The following is a 19,588-nucleotide window of genomic DNA, read 5'->3' on the forward strand; positions in this document are numbered from 1 at the left end:
TTGGTGCATAATATAAATTACCATATACCCACAATTATAATTTGGCTAATCACTTTTTCTATAGTAAAAGATACATTCAGCTCAAAGGGCACATTACCATTTGCATGATTTAATGAGATCGATAATATGTTTAAAATCAGAGCAATCTACCTCAAATACAAAGTTTTAGGACTGGAAACCAATCAAGGCTTGTTACTCATCACTAAATGCCAATAAATAGCAAGAAATAGTATAGATGAATATAGATGAATATAGATGAGCATGGATGAACACTTGCAGCCATGAGTGAGCATACTTAATCAAGGATGATTATGGATGATCATGGATGACCCTGAATGAGCAGAGAACAGTAAAGTTTTTTTTTTTTTTTTTTTTTTTTTTTTTTTTTTTTTTTTTTTTTTTTTTTTTTTTTTGCATCTTTATTTTGTAATTTTGAAGTAAAAATAAAAATTTAGTTAGAACTGTCAAGTTCTACAAAATTCTTATTTTCGATTCTTTTAATTTTATATCGCTATTTGATCTAGCTCAAACAAAAAGAAAAGAAAAGAGAAAAACGAGTTTTTTTTTTTTTATTTTATTTGTTTTCATTTGAAAGCGATTGTTTTTTAGAAATATTTTTTTTTATCAACACAAATGGTACACTTGTGTATCTGTCAGATTTAAATTAAGCCTTATTTTCAAAATTGCTTTTTATGTAAAATCAATAGTTTAAATTATTTGAATTTGGTCAGCCCATAGGAATAACTAAACCAAACTAGACTAAAAAATTCTTTAAAGAAACAAGGATAAGAAGTGCATAGAGAAAAAAGTGCTAATTTAATGATGTTTGTAAACGTATGTTTGTAGCCAAAGCAGAAAGGGAGACAGCTGATTGGTTGTCGGAAAGAGCAGAATATTTGCAGCACCATGCTTTATAGAGGCCATCTATGATAGAAGAAGATGTACAGAAGCTTATTCGACACATGTTATGGGTTAGCTGAGCATAGCATGTATATTGAGGTACCGGGAAATATGTGAATGAAAGAAGTATGTGCGACAGAAACACAATTTAGGACTACCTCCAGGTAGTCAAACCAGTCGCCAGCAAATTAGACGGATGCGCTCGAGATTGGTTCTAGAAAGCTAAAGAAACAAGCGTTGTTGACACCAATATACTACAGCGCAAGTAATGGAAGAAAAATGTAATTGCTTGCGTTGTAGTGATAGAGGGTAGCATGGTCATAGATGAGCGGACTTTATTAGCAATTGCTTATGCTAAGTCTTTAAGGCTTGAGATGTCTCTAGTTATAGAAGAAATTCAGAAATCTAAAAAAAAAGAAGAATTTGTTGTGGGATGACTCTACCAGAAAGAGTATACTCAGTGAGGTCTTTCTCAGGTATGACGATAACACATTTTGTAGAGTCCCATCTACAGTCTAATGTGAGACTATATTCAGCACATTGATTTCACTTCGATTTTATTTTGGTCGAAAAAAAAATTATTGAAAACCTCTTAAATATCAGAACTCTTTAATGAATGTAATGGATTCACAAAAAAAAAACCATCATCTTCAGAACGCTCAACCAACTCAATCTCCGACATTATTTATGCCGACATGGCAAGTATGCCATTTATGTACTTGAAAAAATATTTTCTAGAAAAAAATAAAATCACTGCTTTAGAATATAGCTAAAATATTTTTTGCAATGACAAAAAATTAAAAAATAGAAAAATTCTGATTTTTCTGTTCTAAATTAATAAAAAAAACTGATTTTTAATTTTTCTGTTTTGAATAAATAAATGAGTCTACCGGATAGTGATTTTACTGCTTTAGTTCAAAAGCGGGACTACTGGTTGGTAGGCTCATTTATTTATTCAAAACAGAAAAATTGAAAAATAAGCTTTTTTAAAAATCTAAGCAGAAAAATTAGAAATTTTCTATTTTTTAATTTTTTGTCATTGCACAAAATATTTTTAATTTATTTTACAATAGTGGTTTTATTTTAAAATGGTGGTTTTTATTATTTTTCAAAAGATATTTTTTTGAGTACACAAATAGCATATTTGTAATTTCGGCATACCTGTTGATATTTTTAATATTTTTGAAAATACTTTTTTTTTCTTTTGTAATCTTGTTACACTGATCACAAAGTCTTGAAATCTAAGAGTCTTCCCATAGTTTTCCCATTGCTTTAGCTACATTTCTTGTAGAGTTATCGCAATCTTTAGGAAGAGGCTTTGAGCACTAAAATTTATGCTTGGACCAGAAAATTAGAATAAGAAAGGTATGATTTAGCATCTAAACTTATTCAGCCAGTGCGCTATACTGCCCTCCAAGCTGCTAGCCCTTCCTTTTGTCTGGAATCGGACTCACAAGTCAGCTACATCCTTCCCTTCAATAAATTTTAGCAAACTCTAATCAAGCAAGCGGCCGACAACGTCTTTACTTTCCAAGTGACAGCTTTAGTAATTCGAGCTCTTTCTTGAATGCTTTTGATCATCAAGTTTTTGATCAGGTTACTTGTTGTAACTGTAGTGCCCATATCGCCTATAGCGACCATAATGGCGACCATAATAGCGACCATAATAGCGATCATGGCAACCATACACCACAGCTCAAACGGTTGCATTTTTCTTCTATATTTAAATGAAAATTCGGCTAAGGATTCCATTCAATGAGGGAAGGATTCCTAAACCCTTGATGGAAACTCTCTGCATTCAATGGGAAATTTAATCCATCGCTTACGCTGTGATGTACAATGAAAAAAGAAAATAGAAAAATTATCTGGAATGTTTATTGTACTGAGATCGCAATCTTTCACTTTTTGTATTATGCTTTATTGCCTCGATATTGCCTTGGTAGTCTTTTAAAAGGCATTTTTTCTAGCTCACTCTTCTGTATCTTTTGTTTCTAAATTGTTCAACAAATTCCTTGAGTTCGTTATAATAGGCTTGGTTATATTTTTTTGACTCAATATCTATTTTTTAAATATATTAAAGCTGGATTTTCAGGGATAGGTGTTACATCTCTTCTAGTTGTAATTTGTTTGTCTATTCAAATAAATTGAAGTACCTTCGACATATAGAAGCGCCTTATCAAGGGACACAATATTACCATTTTGAATAGAGCTCTTAATTTTACCAAGTTGGGCATAATTGTTGTCACACATTGTTCTGATTCCTTTTGTTAACTCTTCTTCAGGTAATTGTCAAAAGTTGTTTATAAATATCTTGTACAGAAGTTCCACTATTGTATCTTAACCACCACTAACGAAATGTACTATAGAAGCTTTTTGTGAGCACAAAAATAAACCAATAGCCTTTAGAGGATCAAACTGTTCAGCTGATTGAATTTTTGATAATGTTGTCGATGATATTAAAATGCAACACTTTACTCAAAACAGACTAGGAACTTATTTACTAAATGGATGACTTGTGGCTGGGGCTAGTATGCTGCTTATTGACGAGGCAGCGCTGGATACTCCAACTATCAAAACAACTGGATATTTCTCATACGGTTTTCTTATGTCCCTCTCCCTATTGCACATGTTTGCAGAGTACCGGGTAGAGAGGAAGTAACTAGAGAACGCTCTATTCATTCCAAAAAGCAACCACATTTGTATAAGTATGTGATCTTTTAAAAAAGAGGAAGCACTGTAGTCATTTTTATGGAAAAGAGAAGAAAAAAAATTTTTTTTGTAAGGGAGACTTGCTCCAATTTTATTTTAAGTCCTTTAGACGTCAAAAGAGTGGAAGAAAAGACTGTGATATTATAAGATCTAGACTAAGGAAAGGGAAATGAGCCTGTGGTAGAAGAAATCGAGAAAAGAATAAGAGTTTAAGAGAGCTTGATAGATACTTGAAATGGAGAGAACATCATGAGTAGTGAGAGAGGAACTGGAAAGGAAAGCGGAGGAGAGAATTTACGGTTCATAATCAAGGCGGGATTCATCATGCAGCTTATTTGCTAAGCGGAAAACTGTCTTGGTTATAGTTTTGGAGAGGAATGGGTTTTCAGAAAAAACAGATTGCCAGTGAGCTTGCCAGAGGGCTAGAGCAGTGCATGCAAAGATTTGGAAGGTACTTAAGGAAGGAAAATGGAGGAGAGAAACACGAGGGATAACAACCCGAAGGAGGAGGACTTGACGTAGGAGATTGACCGAAGGTGCACGGATGTTGGGATTGATGTACTTGGAGAAGACATGAGACCAAACATCATACTTGGTAGGGCAGAGGAAATAAAAGTGATCAAGGGTATCAATGGAAGTAATGAGATTTGAAGGACAGTGGATACAAAAGTTATTAGGAACTGTATGGGGCATAAGACGATGTAGGTGAAAACGGTTGTTGACTTTGTTGTGAAGCATCCTGTAGAGGACATTGCGAGCAGGGAGAGGGATATTGAGAGACCAAAAGAGTTTCCAGTTAGGCGATAGGCGGGGATCAGGCGGTATAGGAGGGGAGGAGCTATGGCATAATTTACGATAAGAATGAGTGGAAGATGTAATGGGGAATTGAGAGTATGTAAGGGCTGAAATGAATGTCTGTAAATCAGTGGGACTAATATGTGAGGTTGAAGGAAGAATAGAAAAGGAAGAAATACGAGGAGCAGGAGAAAAGAGTGACAGGACAAAGGGATTGAGGAAGAGCTTTTTTTGACGAAAGTGTAGTAAAGCGCGGTAGGTGGCCGATTCAAAACGAGGAACTTCTTGCCGAGAGCGAAACCGAAGGCATTCACTAGAAGAATCAAAAACAAAAATGTGATTACCTGTTAAGTCTAGCATACTGGGATTGTGTTTGAAGTATTCATTTTTAGAAATAGGAGGGTTGGATGGAGGTGGAGAAGGATAGATAGAATGTAGAAGTTCAGGAAGTGGAAGGCGAAGGCAAACGTGAAGGGGGACATGACAATTGGAGAAGTTGTGGGGTAGATAATCTATAGCTAACAAAATACGGTTGAAGTAAGGAATGTCAATAGAAAGCTTTTTTCGTATAAAGGGGAATAACAAAGGCCAGTGGTAAGTAGGGTATTGTGGGGAACAAAGGAAGAAAGAGAGGGTAAATTGGAGATAAGGAAGTGAAGGTAAAGAAATAGCAAAAGAGTGAGGAACTAATAAAGGGTAGACCCATCGCCATTGAAGAGCTCTCTGTTGTAGATGAGGATCAATGACGCTAAGTCCACCTTGAGAACGAGGTAAAATGAGTGTTGAGAAAGGAATGGTACCAAAGCGGCTGCTGCCTTTATTATGGATTAGGACTACTTGTGCGACTCGTCAACAGTGAGGCGTGTATGGCCAACACCAACGTAGATCAAAAATATAGAAATCAATAGACCACTAAAATTTGTGATGCTTGCACAAAAATTAAGCTAAAGCCATAAAAGATTCACAGTAATAGCTGTAGGTGTCAGGAACTACTCATGAATGCAATGGATTCACAAAAATTGTTTAAACGTCGCTCGCATTTATGCCGATGTGCAAGTATGCCAGTTGTGTACTCAAAAAAAAATTTTCTAAAAAAAAATAAAACTCACTTTTGATATACATCGAAGATACTTTCTATAGTCATAAAAAATAAAAGAAAAGTAGAAATTCTTAATTTTTCTGTTTCAAATTAATAGAAGAAGCCAACCTTTCAATTTTCTAGTTTTAAATAAATAGACGAGTCTACCGGATGATGATTCTACTGTTTTAGTTTAAAAGACAAATTGCTACCTGGTAGATTCGTTTTTAATTCAAAACAGAAAAATTGAAAGACAAGGTTTTTTTTATTAATTTGAAACAGAAAATTTAAAAATTTTCATCTTTTTTTATTTTAAAGTAGCGGTTTTAATTTTAAAAAAGTGTTTTTTATTATTTTCAAAAAAAAAAAATTTTGAGTACACAATTGGCATACTTGTAATTTCGGTATACCTGTTGATATTTTTATTATTTTTGAAAATGTTTTTTTTTCTTTATCTTTTTTTGTAAGCGTATCACACGGATCATGAAGGCCTGAGATCTACGAGTATTTTCATACTTTTTTTATTGCTCTAGCTAACTTTTTCGTAGAGTTATTGCAATCTTTAGGAAGAGGCTTTGAACACTAAAATTTATGCTTGGACCAGAAAAATAGAATAAGAAAGGTATGGCTCAGCATCTAAGCTTACTCAGCCAACGGGCGACACTGCTCTCAAAGCTGTTAGTTCTTCCTTTTTCTATGAAATCGGGCTCGAGAGTCAACTACACCCTTCCCTTAAATAAATTTTAGCAAATTCTAGTCAAGTAAGTAGCAGTTAGAAACCTTATTTGGAAAGCAACTGTCAGCCATCTGTAACGTCTTCACCTCCCAAATGACAACACCAGTAATCTGAACTCTTTCTTAAATGCTTTTGATCATCAGATTCTTGAACAGGTTCAATCTTACAGCAGAATGATTGCTACGACCATAGCAATCAAAACAACCATAATAGCGGTCATAGCGATCATACACCACAGACTAAGCGATTACATTTTTCTTCCGTCCCTTACGCTGTAGCGATAAAAAAAACCTACGTAAAAGCTCGTAAGCCTCAGGCATACGTGATCAGTATGAAGGACTTGCAAAAAAAAAAAAAATAATAAAAAAAAAATATTCTCAAAATTAATAAAAATATCAACAGTTATGCCGAAATTACAAGTATGCCATTTGCATACTCAAAAAAATTTTTTTTTGAAAAATAATAAAAACCACTATTGTAAATTAAATCAAGAGTATTTTCTGCAATGACAAAAAATAAAAAAGAAGTAAATTTTCCAATTTTTCTGCTTAAAATTTTAAAAGAAGCTTGTTCTTCAATTTTTCTGTTCTAAAATAAAAAACGAATCTACCGAATAATAATCTTACTGTTTTAGTTTAAAGAAGAGATTACTGGTTGGTAGATTCGTTTTTTATTTTAGAACAGAAAAATTGAAGAACAAGCTTCTTTTAAAATTTTAAGCAGAAAAATTGGAAAATTTACTTCTTTTTTATTTTTTGTCATTGCAGAAAATACTCTTGATTTAATTTACAATAGTGGTTTTTATTATTTTTCAAAAAAAAATTTTTTTGAGTATGCAAATGGCATACTTGTAATTTCGGCATAACTGTTGATATTTTTATTAATTTTGAGAATATTTTTTTTTTATTATTTTTTTTTTTTTTGCAAGTCCTTCATACTGATCACGTATGCCTGAGGCTTACGAGCTTTTACGTAGGTTTTTTTTATCGCTACAGCGTAAGGGACGGAAGAAAAATGTAATCGCTTAGTCTGTGGTGTATGATCGCTATGACCGCTATTATGGTTGTTTTGATTGCTATGGTCGTAGCAATCATTCTGCTGTAAGATTGAACCTGTTCAAGAATCTGATGATCAAAAGCATTTAAGAAAGAGTTCAGATTACTGGTGTTGTCATTTGGGAGGTGAAGACGTTACAGATGGCTGACAGTTGCTTTCCAAATAAGGTTTCTAACTGCTACTTACTTGACTAGAATTTGCTAAAATTTATTTAAGGGAAGGGTGTAGTTGACTCTCGAGCCCGATTTCATAGAAAAAGGAAGAACTAACAGCTTTGAGAGCAGTGTCGCCCGTTGGCTGAGTAAGCTTAGATGCTGAGCCATACCTTTCTTATTCTATTTTTCTGGTCCAAGCATAAATTTTAGTGTTCAAAGCCTCTTCCTAAAGATTGCAATAACTCTACGAAAAAGTTAGCTAGAGCAATAAAAAAAGTATGAAAATACTCGTAGATCTCAGGCCTTCATGATCCGTGTGATACGCTTACAAAAAAAGATAAAGAAAAAAAAACATTTTCAAAAATAATAAAAATATCAACAGGTATACCGAAATTACAAGTATGCCAATTGTGTACTCAAAATTTTTTTTTTTTGAAAATAATAAAAAACACTTTTTTAAAATTAAAACCGCTACTTTAAAATAAAAAAAGATGAAAATTTTTAAATTTTCTGTTTCAAATTAATAAAAAAAACCTTGTCTTTCAATTTTTCTGTTTTGAATTAAAAACGAATCTACCAGGTAGCAATTTGTCTTTTAAACTAAAACAGTAGAATCATCATCCGGTAGACTCGTCTATTTATTTAAAACTAGAAAATTGAAAGGTTGGCTTCTTCTATTAATTTGAAACAGAAAAATTAAGAATTTCTACTTTTCTTTTATTTTTTATGACTATAGAAAGTATCTTCGATGTATATCAAAAGTGAGTTTTATTTTTTTTTAGAAAATTTTTTTTTGAGTACACAACTGGCATACTTGCACATCGGCATAAATGCGAGCGACGTTTAAACAATTTTTGTGAATCCATTGCATTCATGAGTAGTTCCTGACACCTACAGCTATTACTGTGAATCTTTTATGGCTTTAGCTTAATTTTTGTGCAAGCATCACAAATTTTAGTGGTCTATTGATTTCTATATTTTTGATCTACGTTGGTGTTGGCCATACACGCCTCACTGTTGACGAGTCGCACAAGTAGTCCTAATCCATAATAAAGGCAGCAGCCGCTTTGGTACCATTCCTTTCTCAACACTCATTTTACCTCGTTCTCAAGGTGGACTTAGCGTCATTGATCCTCATCTACAACAGAGAGCTCTTCAATGGCGATGGGTCTACCCTTTATTAGTTCCTCACTCTTTTGCTATTTCTTTACCTTCACTTCCTTATCTCCAATTTACCCTCTCTTTCTTCCTTTGTTCCCCACAATACCCTACTTACCACTGGCCTTTGTTATTCCCCTTTATACGAAAAAAGCTTTCTATTGACATTCCTTACTTCAACCGTATTTTGTTAGCTATAGATTATCTACCCCACAACTTCTCCAATTGTCATGTCCCCCTTCACGTTTGCCTTCGCCTTCCACTTCCTGAACTTCTACATTCTATCTATCCTTCTCCACCTCCATCCAACCCTCCTATTTCTAAAAATGAATACTTCAAACACAATCCCAGTATGCTAGACTTAACAGGTAATCACATTTTTGTTTTTGATTCTTCTAGTGAATGCCTTCGGTTTCGCTCTCGGCAAGAAGTTCCTCGTTTTGAATCGGCCACCTACCGCGCTTTACTACACTTTCGTCAAAAAAAGCTCTTCCTCAATCCCTTTGTCCTGTCACTCTTTTCTCCTGCTCCTCGTATTTCTTCCTTTTCTATTCTTCCTTCAACCTCACATATTAGTCCCACTGATTTACAGACATTCATTTCAGCCCTTACATACTCTCAATTCCCCATTACATCTTCCACTCATTCTTATCGTAAATTATGCCATAGCTCCTCCCCTCCTATACCGCCTGATCCCCGCCTATCGCCTAACTGGAAACTCTTTTGGTCTCTCAATATCCCTCTCCCTGCTCGCAATGTCCTCTACAGGATGCTTCACAACAAAGTCAACAACCGTTTTCACCTACATCGTCTTATGCCCCATACAGTTCCTAATAACTTTTGTATCCACTGTCCTTCAAATCTCATTACTTCCATTGATACCCTTGATCACTTTTATTTCCTCTGCCCTACCAAGTATGATGTTTGGTCTCATGTCTTCTCCAAGTACATCAATCCCAACATCCGTGCACCTTCGGTCAATCTCCTACGTCAAGTCCTCCTCCTTCGGGTTGTTATCCCTCGTGTTTCTCTCCTCCATTTTCCTTCCTTAAGTACCTTCCAAATCTTTGCATGCACTGCTCTAGCCCTCTGGCAAGCTCACTGGCAATCTGTTTTTTCTGAAAACCCATTCCTCTCCAAAACTATAACCAAGACAGTTTTCCGCTTAGCAAATAAGCTGCATGATGAATCCCGCCTTGATTATGAACCGTAAATTCTCTCCTCCGCTTTCCTTTCCAGTTCCTCTCTCACTACTCATGATGTTCTCTCCATTTCAAGTATCTATCAAGCTCTCTTAAACTCTTATTCTTTTCTCGATTTCTTCTACCACAGGCTCATTTCCCTTTCCTTAGTCTAGATCTTATAATATCACAGTCTTTTCTTCCACTCTTTTGACGTCTAAAGGACTTAAAATAAAATTGGAGCAAGTCTCCCTTACAAAAAAAATTTTTTTTCTTCTCTTTTCCATAAAAATGACTACAGTGCTTCCTCTTTTTTAAAAGATCACATACTTATACAAATGTGGTTGCTTTTTGGAATGAATAGAGCGTTCTCTAGTTACTTCCTCTCTACCCGGTACTCTGCAAACATGTGCAATAGGGAGAGGGACATAAGAAAACCGTATGAGAAATATCCAGTTGTTTTGATAGTTGGAGTATCCAGCGCTGCCTCGTCAATAAGCAGCATACTAGCCCCAGCCACAAGTCATCCATTTAGTAAATAAGTTCCTAGTCTGTTTTGAGTAAAGTGTTGCATTTTAATATCATCGACAACATTATCAAAAATTCAATCAGCTGAACAGTTTGATCCTCTAAAGGCTATTGGTTTATTTTTGTGCTCACAAAAAGCTTCTATAGTACATTTCGTTAGTGGTGGTTAAGATACAATAGTGGAACTTCTGTACAAGATATTTATAAACAACTTTTGACAATTACCTGAAGAAGAGTTAACAAAAGGAATCAGAACAATGTGTGACAACAATTATGCCCAACTTGGTAAAATTAAGAGCTCTATTCAAAATGGTAATATTGTGTCCCTTGATAAGGCGCTTCTATATGTCGAAGGTACTTCAATTTATTTGAATAGACAAACAAATTACAACTAGAAGAGATGTAACACCTATCCCTGAAAATCCAGCTTTAATATATTTAAAAAATAGATATTGAGTCAAAAAAATATAACCAAGCCTATTATAACGAACTCAAGGAATTTGTTGAACAATTTAGAAACAAAAGATACAGAAGAGTGAGCTAGAAAAAATGCCTTTTAAAAGACTACCAAGGCAATATCGAGGCAATAAAGCATAATACAAAAAGTGAAAGATTGCGATCTCAGTACAATAAACATTCCAGATAATTTTTCTATTTTCTTTTTTCATTGTACATCACAGCGTAAGCGATGGATTAAATTTCCCATTGAATGCAGAGAGTTTCCATCAAGGGTTTAGGAATCCTTCCCTCATTGAATGGAATCCTTAGCCGAATTTTCATTTAAATATAGAAGAAAAATGCAACCGTTTGAGCTGTGGTGTATGGTTGCCATGATCGCTATTATGGTCGCTATTATGGTCGCCATTATGGTCGCTATAGGCGATATGGGCACTACAGTTACAACAAGTAACCTGATCAAAAACTTGATGATCAAAAGCATTCAAGAAAGAGCTCGAATTACTAAAGCTGTCACTTGGAAAGTAAAGACGTTGTCGGCCGCTTGCTTGATTAGAGTTTGCTAAAATTTATTGAAGGGAAGGATGTAGCTGACTTGTGAGTCCGATTCCAGACAAAAGGAAGGGCTAGCAGCTTGGAGGGCAGTATAGCGCACTGGCTGAATAAGTTTAGATGCTAAATCATACCTTTCTTATTCTAATTTTCTGGTCCAAGCATAAATTTTAGTGCTCAAAGCCTCTTCCTAAAGATTGCGATAACTCTACAAGAAATGTAGCTAAAGCAATGGGAAAACTATGGGAAGACTCTTAGATTTCAAGACTTTGTGATCAGTGTAACAAGATTACAAAAGAAAAAAAAAGTATTTTCAAAAATATTAAAAATATCAACAGGTATGCCGAAATTACAAATATGCTATTTGTGTACTCAAAAAAATATCTTTTGAAAAATAATAAAAACCACCATTTTAAAATAAAACCACTATTGTAAAATAAATTAAAAATATTTTGTGCAATGACAAAAAATTAAAAAATAGAAAATTTCTAATTTTTCTGCTTAGATTTTTAAAAAAGCTTATTTTTCAATTTTTCTGTTTTGAATAAATAAATGAGCCTACCAACCAGTAGTCCCGCTTTTGAACTAAAGCAGTAAAATCACTATCCGGTAGACTCATTTATTTATTCAAAACAGAAAAATTAAAAATCAGTTTTTTTTATTAATTTAGAACAGAAAAATCAGAATTTTTCTATTTTTTAATTTTTTGTCATTGCAAAAAATATTTTAGCTATATTCTAAAGCAGTGATTTTATTTTTTTCTAGAAAATATTTTTTCAAGTACATAAATGGCATACTTGCCATGTCGGCATAAATAATGTCGGAGATTGAGTTGGTTGAGCGTTCTGAAGATGATGGTTTTTTTTTTGTGAATCCATTACATTCATTAAAGAGTTCTGATATTTAAGAGGTTTTCAATAATTTTTTTTTCGACCAAAATAAAATCGAAGTGAAATCAATGTGCTGAATATAGTCTCACATTAGACTGTAGATGGGACTCTACAAAATGTGTTATCGTCATACCTGAGAAAGACCTCACTGAGTATACTCTTTCTGGTAGAGTCATCCCACAACAAATTCTTCTTTTTTTTTAGATTTCTGAATTTCTTCTATAACTAGAGACATCTCAAGCCTTAAAGACTTAGCATAAGCAATTGCTAATAAAGTCCGCTCATCTATGACCATGCTACCCTCTATCACTACAACGCAAGCAATTACATTTTTCTTCCATTACTTGCGCTGTAGTATATTGGTGTCAACAACGCTTGTTTCTTTAGCTTTCTAGAACCAATCTCGAGCGCATCCGTCTAATTTGCTGGCGACTGGTTTGACTACCTGGAGGTAGTCCTAAATTGTGTTTCTGTCGCACATACTTCTTTCATTCACATATTTCCCGGTACCTCAATATACATGCTATGCTCAGCTAACCCATAACATGTGTCGAATAAGCTTCTGTACATCTTCTTCTATCATAGATGGCCTCTATAAAGCATGGTGCTGCAAATATTCTGCTCTTTCCGACAACCAATCAGCTGTCTCCCTTTCTGCTTTGGCTACAAACATACGTTTACAAACATCATTAAATTAGCACTTTTTTCTCTATGCACTTCTTATCCTTGTTTCTTTAAAGAATTTTTTAGTCTAGTTTGGTTTAGTTATTCCTATGGGCTGACCAAATTCAAATAATTTAAACTATTGATTTTACATAAAAAGCAATTTTGAAAATAAGGCTTAATTTAAATCTGACAGATACACAAGTGTACCATTTGTGTTGATAAAAAAAAATATTTCTAAAAAACAATCGCTTTCAAATGAAAACAAATAAAATAAAAAAAAAAAAACTCGTTTTTCTCTTTTCTTTTCTTTTTGTTTGAGCTAGATCAAATAGCGATATAAAATTAAAAGAATCGAAAATAAGAATTTTGTAGAACTTGACAGTTCTAACTAAATTTTTATTTTTACTTCAAAATTACAAAATAAAGATGCAAAAAAAAAAAAAAAAAAAAAAAAAAAAAAAAAAAAAAAAAAAAAAAAAAAAAAACTTTACTGTTCTCTGCTCATTCAGGGTCATCCATGATCATCCATAATCATCCTTGATTAAGTATGCTCACTCATGGCTGCAAGTGTTCATCCATGCTCATCTATATTCATCTATATTCATCTATACTATTTCTTGCTATTTATTGGCATTTAGTGATGAGTAACAAGCCTTGATTGGTTTCCAGTCCTAAAACTTTGTATTTGAGGTAGATTGCTCTGATTTTAAACATATTATCGATCTCATTAAATCATGCAAATGGTAATGTGCCCTTTGAGCTGAATGTATCTTTTACTATAGAAAAAGTGATTAGCCAAATTATAATTGTGGGTATATGGTAATTTATATTATGCACCAAAGACCACCTTTCATGTATTGTACATCATAAAGCTAAAATAAGTCTCCTAACACTTTGACATTTTTTATAAAAGAGCCTTCCCTTTCTTTGATTTAGGGGAACCAAGTGTCTTTTTAATAAGGTACTTTGTTTGAACAAGCGACGTTGCAGATGAAATGGCTTTTTACTCTGTTTAGTTCGTCCGATCAACCTACTCAGCTCCGAGTTTTTCTGACAAAACACTTTGCGATCATATCTCCAGATAAAGGCAATCCGTTGCTACCCTTCTTCTCTAGAACTCTTCGCTGTCATGATCTTTTTCATCCCACTACAGTCGTCAATGGTATCTATGCTGCTTTTGGTCACTTTGTTAACAATCTCAGACTTGATAATGCGCCTCTCACCAACTCGCTTTACTTCCCGCTGATTAACATGTTCGAGGCGTTACCTCAACACCACTGGTTTTATCGACATTCAAAAGTGCCAGCCCCTCTCTTTCTCCTCTTTAATGAACAAAGTAACCGGTTACGTCTGAAGATCCGCTATGAATATGGGACATTGCCAGGGTTGTACCATCAGCTTTTTATAGACGTTCTTCGCAGACGTACAGTAGAAATTCAACCTTTTCTGTGGCAATATATCACGCAAGATGTGACACCCTCTACTTTCTCTGCTCCTGATGCTTTGACCAAGCAATTGACGGATACAAGACTGTAGCACTCTTTCTCTTCTAAGGAGTATTGTATACACCCATACGGTAACAAAACTAGACTCCAAATAAGGGCTTCTCGTACTGTGCTCTCTTTGTTTTGGAGGGTCTCAATGCTCCCTCAGGATAGAACACTATCGTATCGAGTGCTTCACCAAAAACTGCCCACTGCTAAAGAACTCTTTAAGATTGGCACTGTCTCTACTCATGCCTGTCGATTGTGCAAATCACAACCTAACTCTTATGACTATTTCATAGCCCATTGCCCTACCGAGTGGAGTGTTTGGGTCGAAATACTCAACTGTTAATACCCTTTGATATACTTTACCCCTTCCTCCCTCCACAAGATAATCACTTTTCAAGCTTTTCCACTTATCATTACAAGTCGCTCCAAGCTGATGCCCATCATTTCCATAGGCCAATGGAATATCTAGAAATTTTATTGGAACCTGATTCTCAACCAGGTTGCTTTTGAACCCTCTTGTATTATTTCTGATACAGTATCTCAGGTAGCCTTAATTACAAAAAGTCATTCTTTGCTTAAACAACCCAGATCATTGTATGATCTTTACTTCGTCATCCTTCACTTCTGTTTCTCTACGTCCCATCTCTCTGCGATGTGTAACTAAACAATACTTTTGTAAATAAAAACCAACTACAGAAAATTTCTTTTATTATGCTGTGGATGACATAATTCACATGATAAGTTATTAGGAATGGTTTATATAAACTTTATTGAGCATTATACATGTCATTCTACAATATTTCCTGACTCAATTATTTGGTTACCCATGATCAATCTCTAGTCCAGTAGTTTAAATCGATGAATACTCGTTTGGTTAGACAGTATTAAGTTTTGTTCCTGCAGTACACATCTCTATCATTCATATGTTTCCCAATACTAAAATATAAATACAAACCTTTGATACATTCAGATCGACGTTAAAACTATATTGCCTTTTCAATATTATTCTTGGAGAAATACATGGATAGGTGTAAATTTATTTTGAACGTCACGTCTATGACTTTTGTAACTTTTCAAAAGTTTTTTGGCGGTATAGCTACTTTCAGTAGCGAATAAACAAAAGTGGCAAAGACTACAAGGGGTTACATTTGCATAAAAACAGAACTCTCAGCAACCTCAGGAACAATATTCAAGTACAGCAAATCGTTGATTTAAATTCCAGAGTTTACAAATTCTCTGCAACATCGAGGAAGATGTCATTGAACCATATTTCTTTTCTCTGCTATTTTTGTATGGAGGCGAGCTTTTGACCAGTTATCAAATCAGCTGCTACTATTGAGAAACTAAAAATACAGAAATATAGAGAAATAAAGTCTGAACATTTATGAGTGTTTCGGATTCTATAAATCATCACTCTATCCTTAGCTGAAAAGTGTTAAATTTCGAAGAAAAAAAAGTCTGCCTGCAAAAAGTGACTCTCATAAACTAGATGTACTCTATTACTTTTCTTTATCTCTTTTCCATTAAGAAAGGGAGGTTTGTTTACTAAATCTCTTCCTATGAATTAATTAAATTTGTGTCATTAAAGATCAAATCAAGTCGTGTGCTTAAAAGAACCTTTTTACATAAGATCAATAAAGAAATGAACATTAGATAAAAGTATAACAATACTTATGTCAAAACAAATGTCATGATTTTGCGTCTACAAAGAGAGAGAGAGAGAGAGAAAAAAAAACGTCAAGACAAAATTGATTAAAGCAAACAAAAACATTAATTTTATTTAGGAATCAAAAAATAAAAAGACATATGCTTTTCACAGTATGCAGAATACAAGGCTTTTTTATGCTAACAAATGATATTTGAATCTTTATTTCCTTGGTCAGTATTGATGCTATATATAATAAAAGCTGCTTTTGCAATGAGCCATAGACGATCTTTTGATTTTGATGCAGAATCTGTAAGGTGTCTTACATCATAATAGATTCAACATTGCTCCTATGCTTCAGAGTCTGTCTCTTGATGCTGAAATTATTTTTTTTTCTATCGCTTTCTTGTTTTTGTGCTAGTGTAAAAAGTAATGCATTTATATTTCCATTTGCTTATTCCTAGAGATTTATAAAGCATACTTTTGCTTTAAAACGTAGTTCAGATACACATGATAGATGCTGCTTATTTTTATCTAATGGTTTAATCAATAAAGAAGAAAAAAATAGTAACCTTCAATGTCTATAAATAAGATGATTGTAGAACAAAAAGTAACCATACAGTTATAGCGTTGTGACGTATTACGTATTGTTATGATAGATCGAGAAAATAAAAATAACAACCTTTCTCTTCTTTTCTCTTGTTGCCAAACATGCTTCCTACATATGATGAATTACCTATTGATCCTAAATACCCTCCTAAAACTGCTTGGGGAGTCTGGGGAATAGGTGATAACTATGGCACGATTAATCTGTTGACACCAGAGCGTATAGCAAAGGCATTGGCATTACACTCACGTATCGTTTTCTGATTCTATTTGAATAGGCATCAACCTGTATTCGTCAGGGTACCACTTTCCCCCTCAACTGGAAACTTGAGCAACCAAACCCAGGTTTGTTTGGAAGAAAATTGATTCAACATGAATTCAAATGCGGTGAGCTTGGTAATACCAGTTTTTGGGATGATACCTACCATGAATTCAACACACAGGCATCCAGTCAATGGGATGGTCTAAGACATTTTCCACACTGCCCTTCTGGCTTGTTTTATAATGGTCTTGAGTCTTATACGATTGCCAAGGGACTCAATGAACTCACGGGGCGGTTAGGTATCCATCATGTGGCTCGACGAGGTATTGTAGGCCGTGCTGTCTTGCTTGATTATGGCCAATGGGCCATGAAACACAAGTCTGATTATCATCCATTTGACAGGGATGAAATCACAGTACAGGAACTAGATCAAGTGGCCCATGCTCAAGGAGTTGTGTTTGAAGAAGGTGATATTCTCTTGCTTCGTACAGGATGGATGGAAGCATATGAAAAGCAACACCGAGCATGGACAGACACACCTCCTGCTGCTGCGGGCGTTCTACCTTGTGAAGATACCTTTCGATGGTTATGGAATCATCATTTTGCTGCTGTTGCCTGTGATAATTTCTCATTTGAAGTATATCCTGTTCAAGATTGGAATACAAGTTGCCGTAAGTAAAATAGCTTGACTCTGTGTCATCCTCAACTTCTTTTAAATGTAGATTCAACATTGATAGGTGGGTTTGGATGTCCTATAGGTGAAATGTTTTATTTGGATGCATTAGCTGAGGATGCTGCTAAAGATCATATCTATGCTTATTTCTTTACCAGTGCACCTTTGAATAAGCAAAACGGAATTGCTTCTCCTCCCAATGCCATCTGCATTAAATAAACAAGTCTAATCATTTCTGGCCAAGGAGATAATTTTAAAAATAATTTGAAAACGTGCTTTTTCTTTCTTTTATTATCCATGACACAAGAACAAAGAATAGAGAAAATTAAACAATTAAGACAAGAACTTGGTCAGACCAAGCAGAGTTTGACAGATGAGGTAACCATAGTTAACCCTGGATACTGACTGACATCTCTTTAGTACCTTGAACAGTTCTTGATAGCTCGTAGTTGGAATACAGTAAGTTTAATTCAATAAATGTCTATATTAATCTATATTTAGACAGCAGCAAAAGAACAACTCTTGAAGACGTTTGAATGGCGTCAAAAGAACCAAGTCGATCTTCATCCTGTAGCTACTTGTGAAAATAAACTGCCTGTGTTGTATGCCGTACGCGGGTTTGACTCGGTACCTGATAGTAACTTAGAACCATTGCCAGGCGTATCTGAGTCTGTCTTGAGAATCAATACATTTATGGGTGGTTCCTGTCTTCATAAGGTGGATAAAGAAGGATGCCCTATCTATATTGAACGACTCGTAAGTCTCCATAAACCAACCATATAACTCACTATCATCAGGGCCATCATAAAGCCAAAGATATTGCCAAGCATTGTAAAGTAGAAGAAGTACAGGAATATCATATAGGATGTAATGAGTTCTTGCATCGTGTTGTCATGAAGGATTGCTCAAAAAAGGCAGGTCGTCATGTCAATCGAGAAACAGTCATTTTTGACTGTACTGGCATGGGATGGCACCGTAAGTAGTAGATTCCAAGAAATTCATTACTCATGATACAGAATTACATATGCCTGCCTTGAATTTCATTCGTGCTATTGCTGATTGTGATCAACAATACTATCCTGAGACACTCAATAAATTCTTTCTTGTGAATGCACCAAGTGCATTTGTCTATGTTTGGAAGATTGTGAAAGCATGGCTTGATCCCGGTGTAAGTATTGTCGAGTTAGATACATTATTCACTCACTCAATTAATGATAGACCATTGCTAAAATTCAAATTCTTGGATCAGACTATCAAAAGGCATTACTAGACCAAATTCCAGCTGAAAACTTGCCTGCCTTTCTAGGTGGAACATGCACCTGTCAACATATGGATGGCGGGTGTGTTCCTTCTCAGGTATTAAAGAATGCCAAACCATTGATAGCTCAAGACCATAATGAAAAAGTACCTACTGCTTACAACACAGATATTATGAATCAAGCTAAATCCTCTCCTCTCCTTCAAGGCCCCACTTTTTATACTGAAGAATAAATGCGTATACTTTTTTTTTTTTTATTAAAAAGGAACCGTGTGCGTTTAGTCAAAGAGACCTAAATCAAAGTGATGAGAGGAAGTCATGATTATATGGTTTAACTTACCGAAACCCATATCGTCATCAGATTCTTCCTTTTCTTCGGCCTTTTCTTCTTCAGCAGGAGCATCAGCAGCAGCACCGGCAGCGGCACCACCGGCAGCAACAGCAGGACCAGCACCAGGAGCACCAACGTTCAAAAGAAGAGCCTTGAGGTCTTGACCGGCGAGAGCCTTAGCGTAGAGAGAGAACCAGATAGGTTCAACTTCAATACCGGCAGCAGCAACAAGGGTTTGAAGCTTGTCAGCCTAATTCAATGTGAATGTCTGTCTTTTTGATGGTCATGCGACTTACAGTGATCTCAATGTTGTCATCTTCGAGGATGAGAGCGGCGTAAACGACAGCGAGTTCAGCAGACATGCTATAAAGACGGTTAAAACAAAGATGGATGGATGGATCACATACGTGCAACGGATGGATGTGAAAGGGAGAGAGGGAAGTGAATCCTTTGCCCATCT

At 34.9% G+C, this 19,588-nt stretch overlaps 7 protein-coding genes across 7 annotated transcripts; 4 read left to right on the plus strand and 3 right to left on the minus strand.

Annotated features, from left to right (window-relative positions):
• Window positions 1–2,141: 2,141 nt before the first annotated feature.
• Window positions 2,142–2,565, minus strand: B0P05DRAFT_584569 (uncharacterized protein; the record flags this gene model as incomplete). The annotated part of the gene is made up of 2 exons (XM_051582362.1): window positions 2,142–2,216; window positions 2,428–2,565. The coding sequence occupies 2 exons, from the start codon at window positions 2,563–2,565 to the stop codon at window positions 2,142–2,144; spliced, it is 213 nt and encodes a 70-aa protein (XP_051437474.1).
• Window positions 2,566–3,012: 447 nt separating this feature from the next.
• B0P05DRAFT_465057 (uncharacterized protein) lies at window positions 3,013–3,180 on the minus strand (the record flags this gene model as incomplete). The annotated part of the gene is made up of 1 exon (XM_051574247.1): window positions 3,013–3,180. A coding segment is annotated over one exon (168 nt), but the record flags the coding sequence as incomplete, so codon positions are not given.
• A 7,343-nt stretch (window positions 3,181–10,523) lies between these two features.
• Window positions 10,524–10,691, plus strand: B0P05DRAFT_464600 (uncharacterized protein; the record flags this gene model as incomplete). Its single annotated transcript, XM_051574223.1, has 1 exon — window positions 10,524–10,691. A coding segment is annotated over one exon (168 nt), but the record flags the coding sequence as incomplete, so codon positions are not given.
• Window positions 10,692–11,093: 402 nt separating this feature from the next.
• On the plus strand, window positions 11,094–11,562 carry B0P05DRAFT_584572 (uncharacterized protein; the record flags this gene model as incomplete). The annotated part of the gene is made up of 2 exons (XM_051582363.1): window positions 11,094–11,276; window positions 11,479–11,562. 2 exons carry the CDS (start codon window positions 11,094–11,096, stop codon window positions 11,560–11,562), a joined length of 267 nt encoding a protein of 88 aa, XP_051437477.1.
• Window positions 11,563–16,696: 5,134 nt separating this feature from the next.
• Window positions 16,697–17,584, plus strand: B0P05DRAFT_530458 (putative cyclase-domain-containing protein). Its single transcript, XM_051576863.1, has 2 exons — window positions 16,697–16,835; window positions 16,883–17,584. Exons 1-2 carry the CDS (start codon window positions 16,710–16,712, stop codon window positions 17,543–17,545), a joined length of 789 nt encoding a protein of 262 aa, XP_051437478.1. The 5' UTR covers window positions 16,697–16,709; the 3' UTR covers window positions 17,546–17,584.
• Window positions 17,585–17,825: 241 nt separating this feature from the next.
• Window positions 17,826–19,161, plus strand: B0P05DRAFT_530462 (CRAL-TRIO domain-containing protein). The gene is made up of 7 exons (XM_051576864.1): window positions 17,826–17,917; window positions 17,960–17,998; window positions 18,041–18,295; window positions 18,337–18,514; window positions 18,556–18,707; window positions 18,758–19,087; window positions 19,136–19,161. Exons 1-6 carry the CDS (start codon window positions 17,837–17,839, stop codon window positions 19,028–19,030), a joined length of 978 nt encoding a protein of 325 aa, XP_051437479.1. The 5' UTR covers window positions 17,826–17,836; the 3' UTR covers window positions 19,031–19,087; window positions 19,136–19,161.
• Window positions 19,076–19,490, minus strand: B0P05DRAFT_584576 (60s acidic ribosomal protein-domain-containing protein; the record flags this gene model as incomplete). The annotated part of the gene is made up of 3 exons (XM_051582364.1): window positions 19,076–19,089; window positions 19,138–19,378; window positions 19,425–19,490. The coding sequence occupies 3 exons, from the start codon at window positions 19,488–19,490 to the stop codon at window positions 19,076–19,078; spliced, it is 321 nt and encodes a 106-aa protein (XP_051437480.1).
• Window positions 19,491–19,588: the final 98 nt, after the last annotated feature.

The sequence above is a fragment of the Gilbertella persicaria genome, assembly GCF_025201335.1.
Source record: "Gilbertella persicaria strain CBS 190.32 chromosome Unknown B0P05scaffold_8, whole genome shotgun sequence".
Lineage (NCBI taxonomy): Eukaryota > Fungi > Mucoromycota > Mucoromycetes > Mucorales > Choanephoraceae > Gilbertella > Gilbertella persicaria.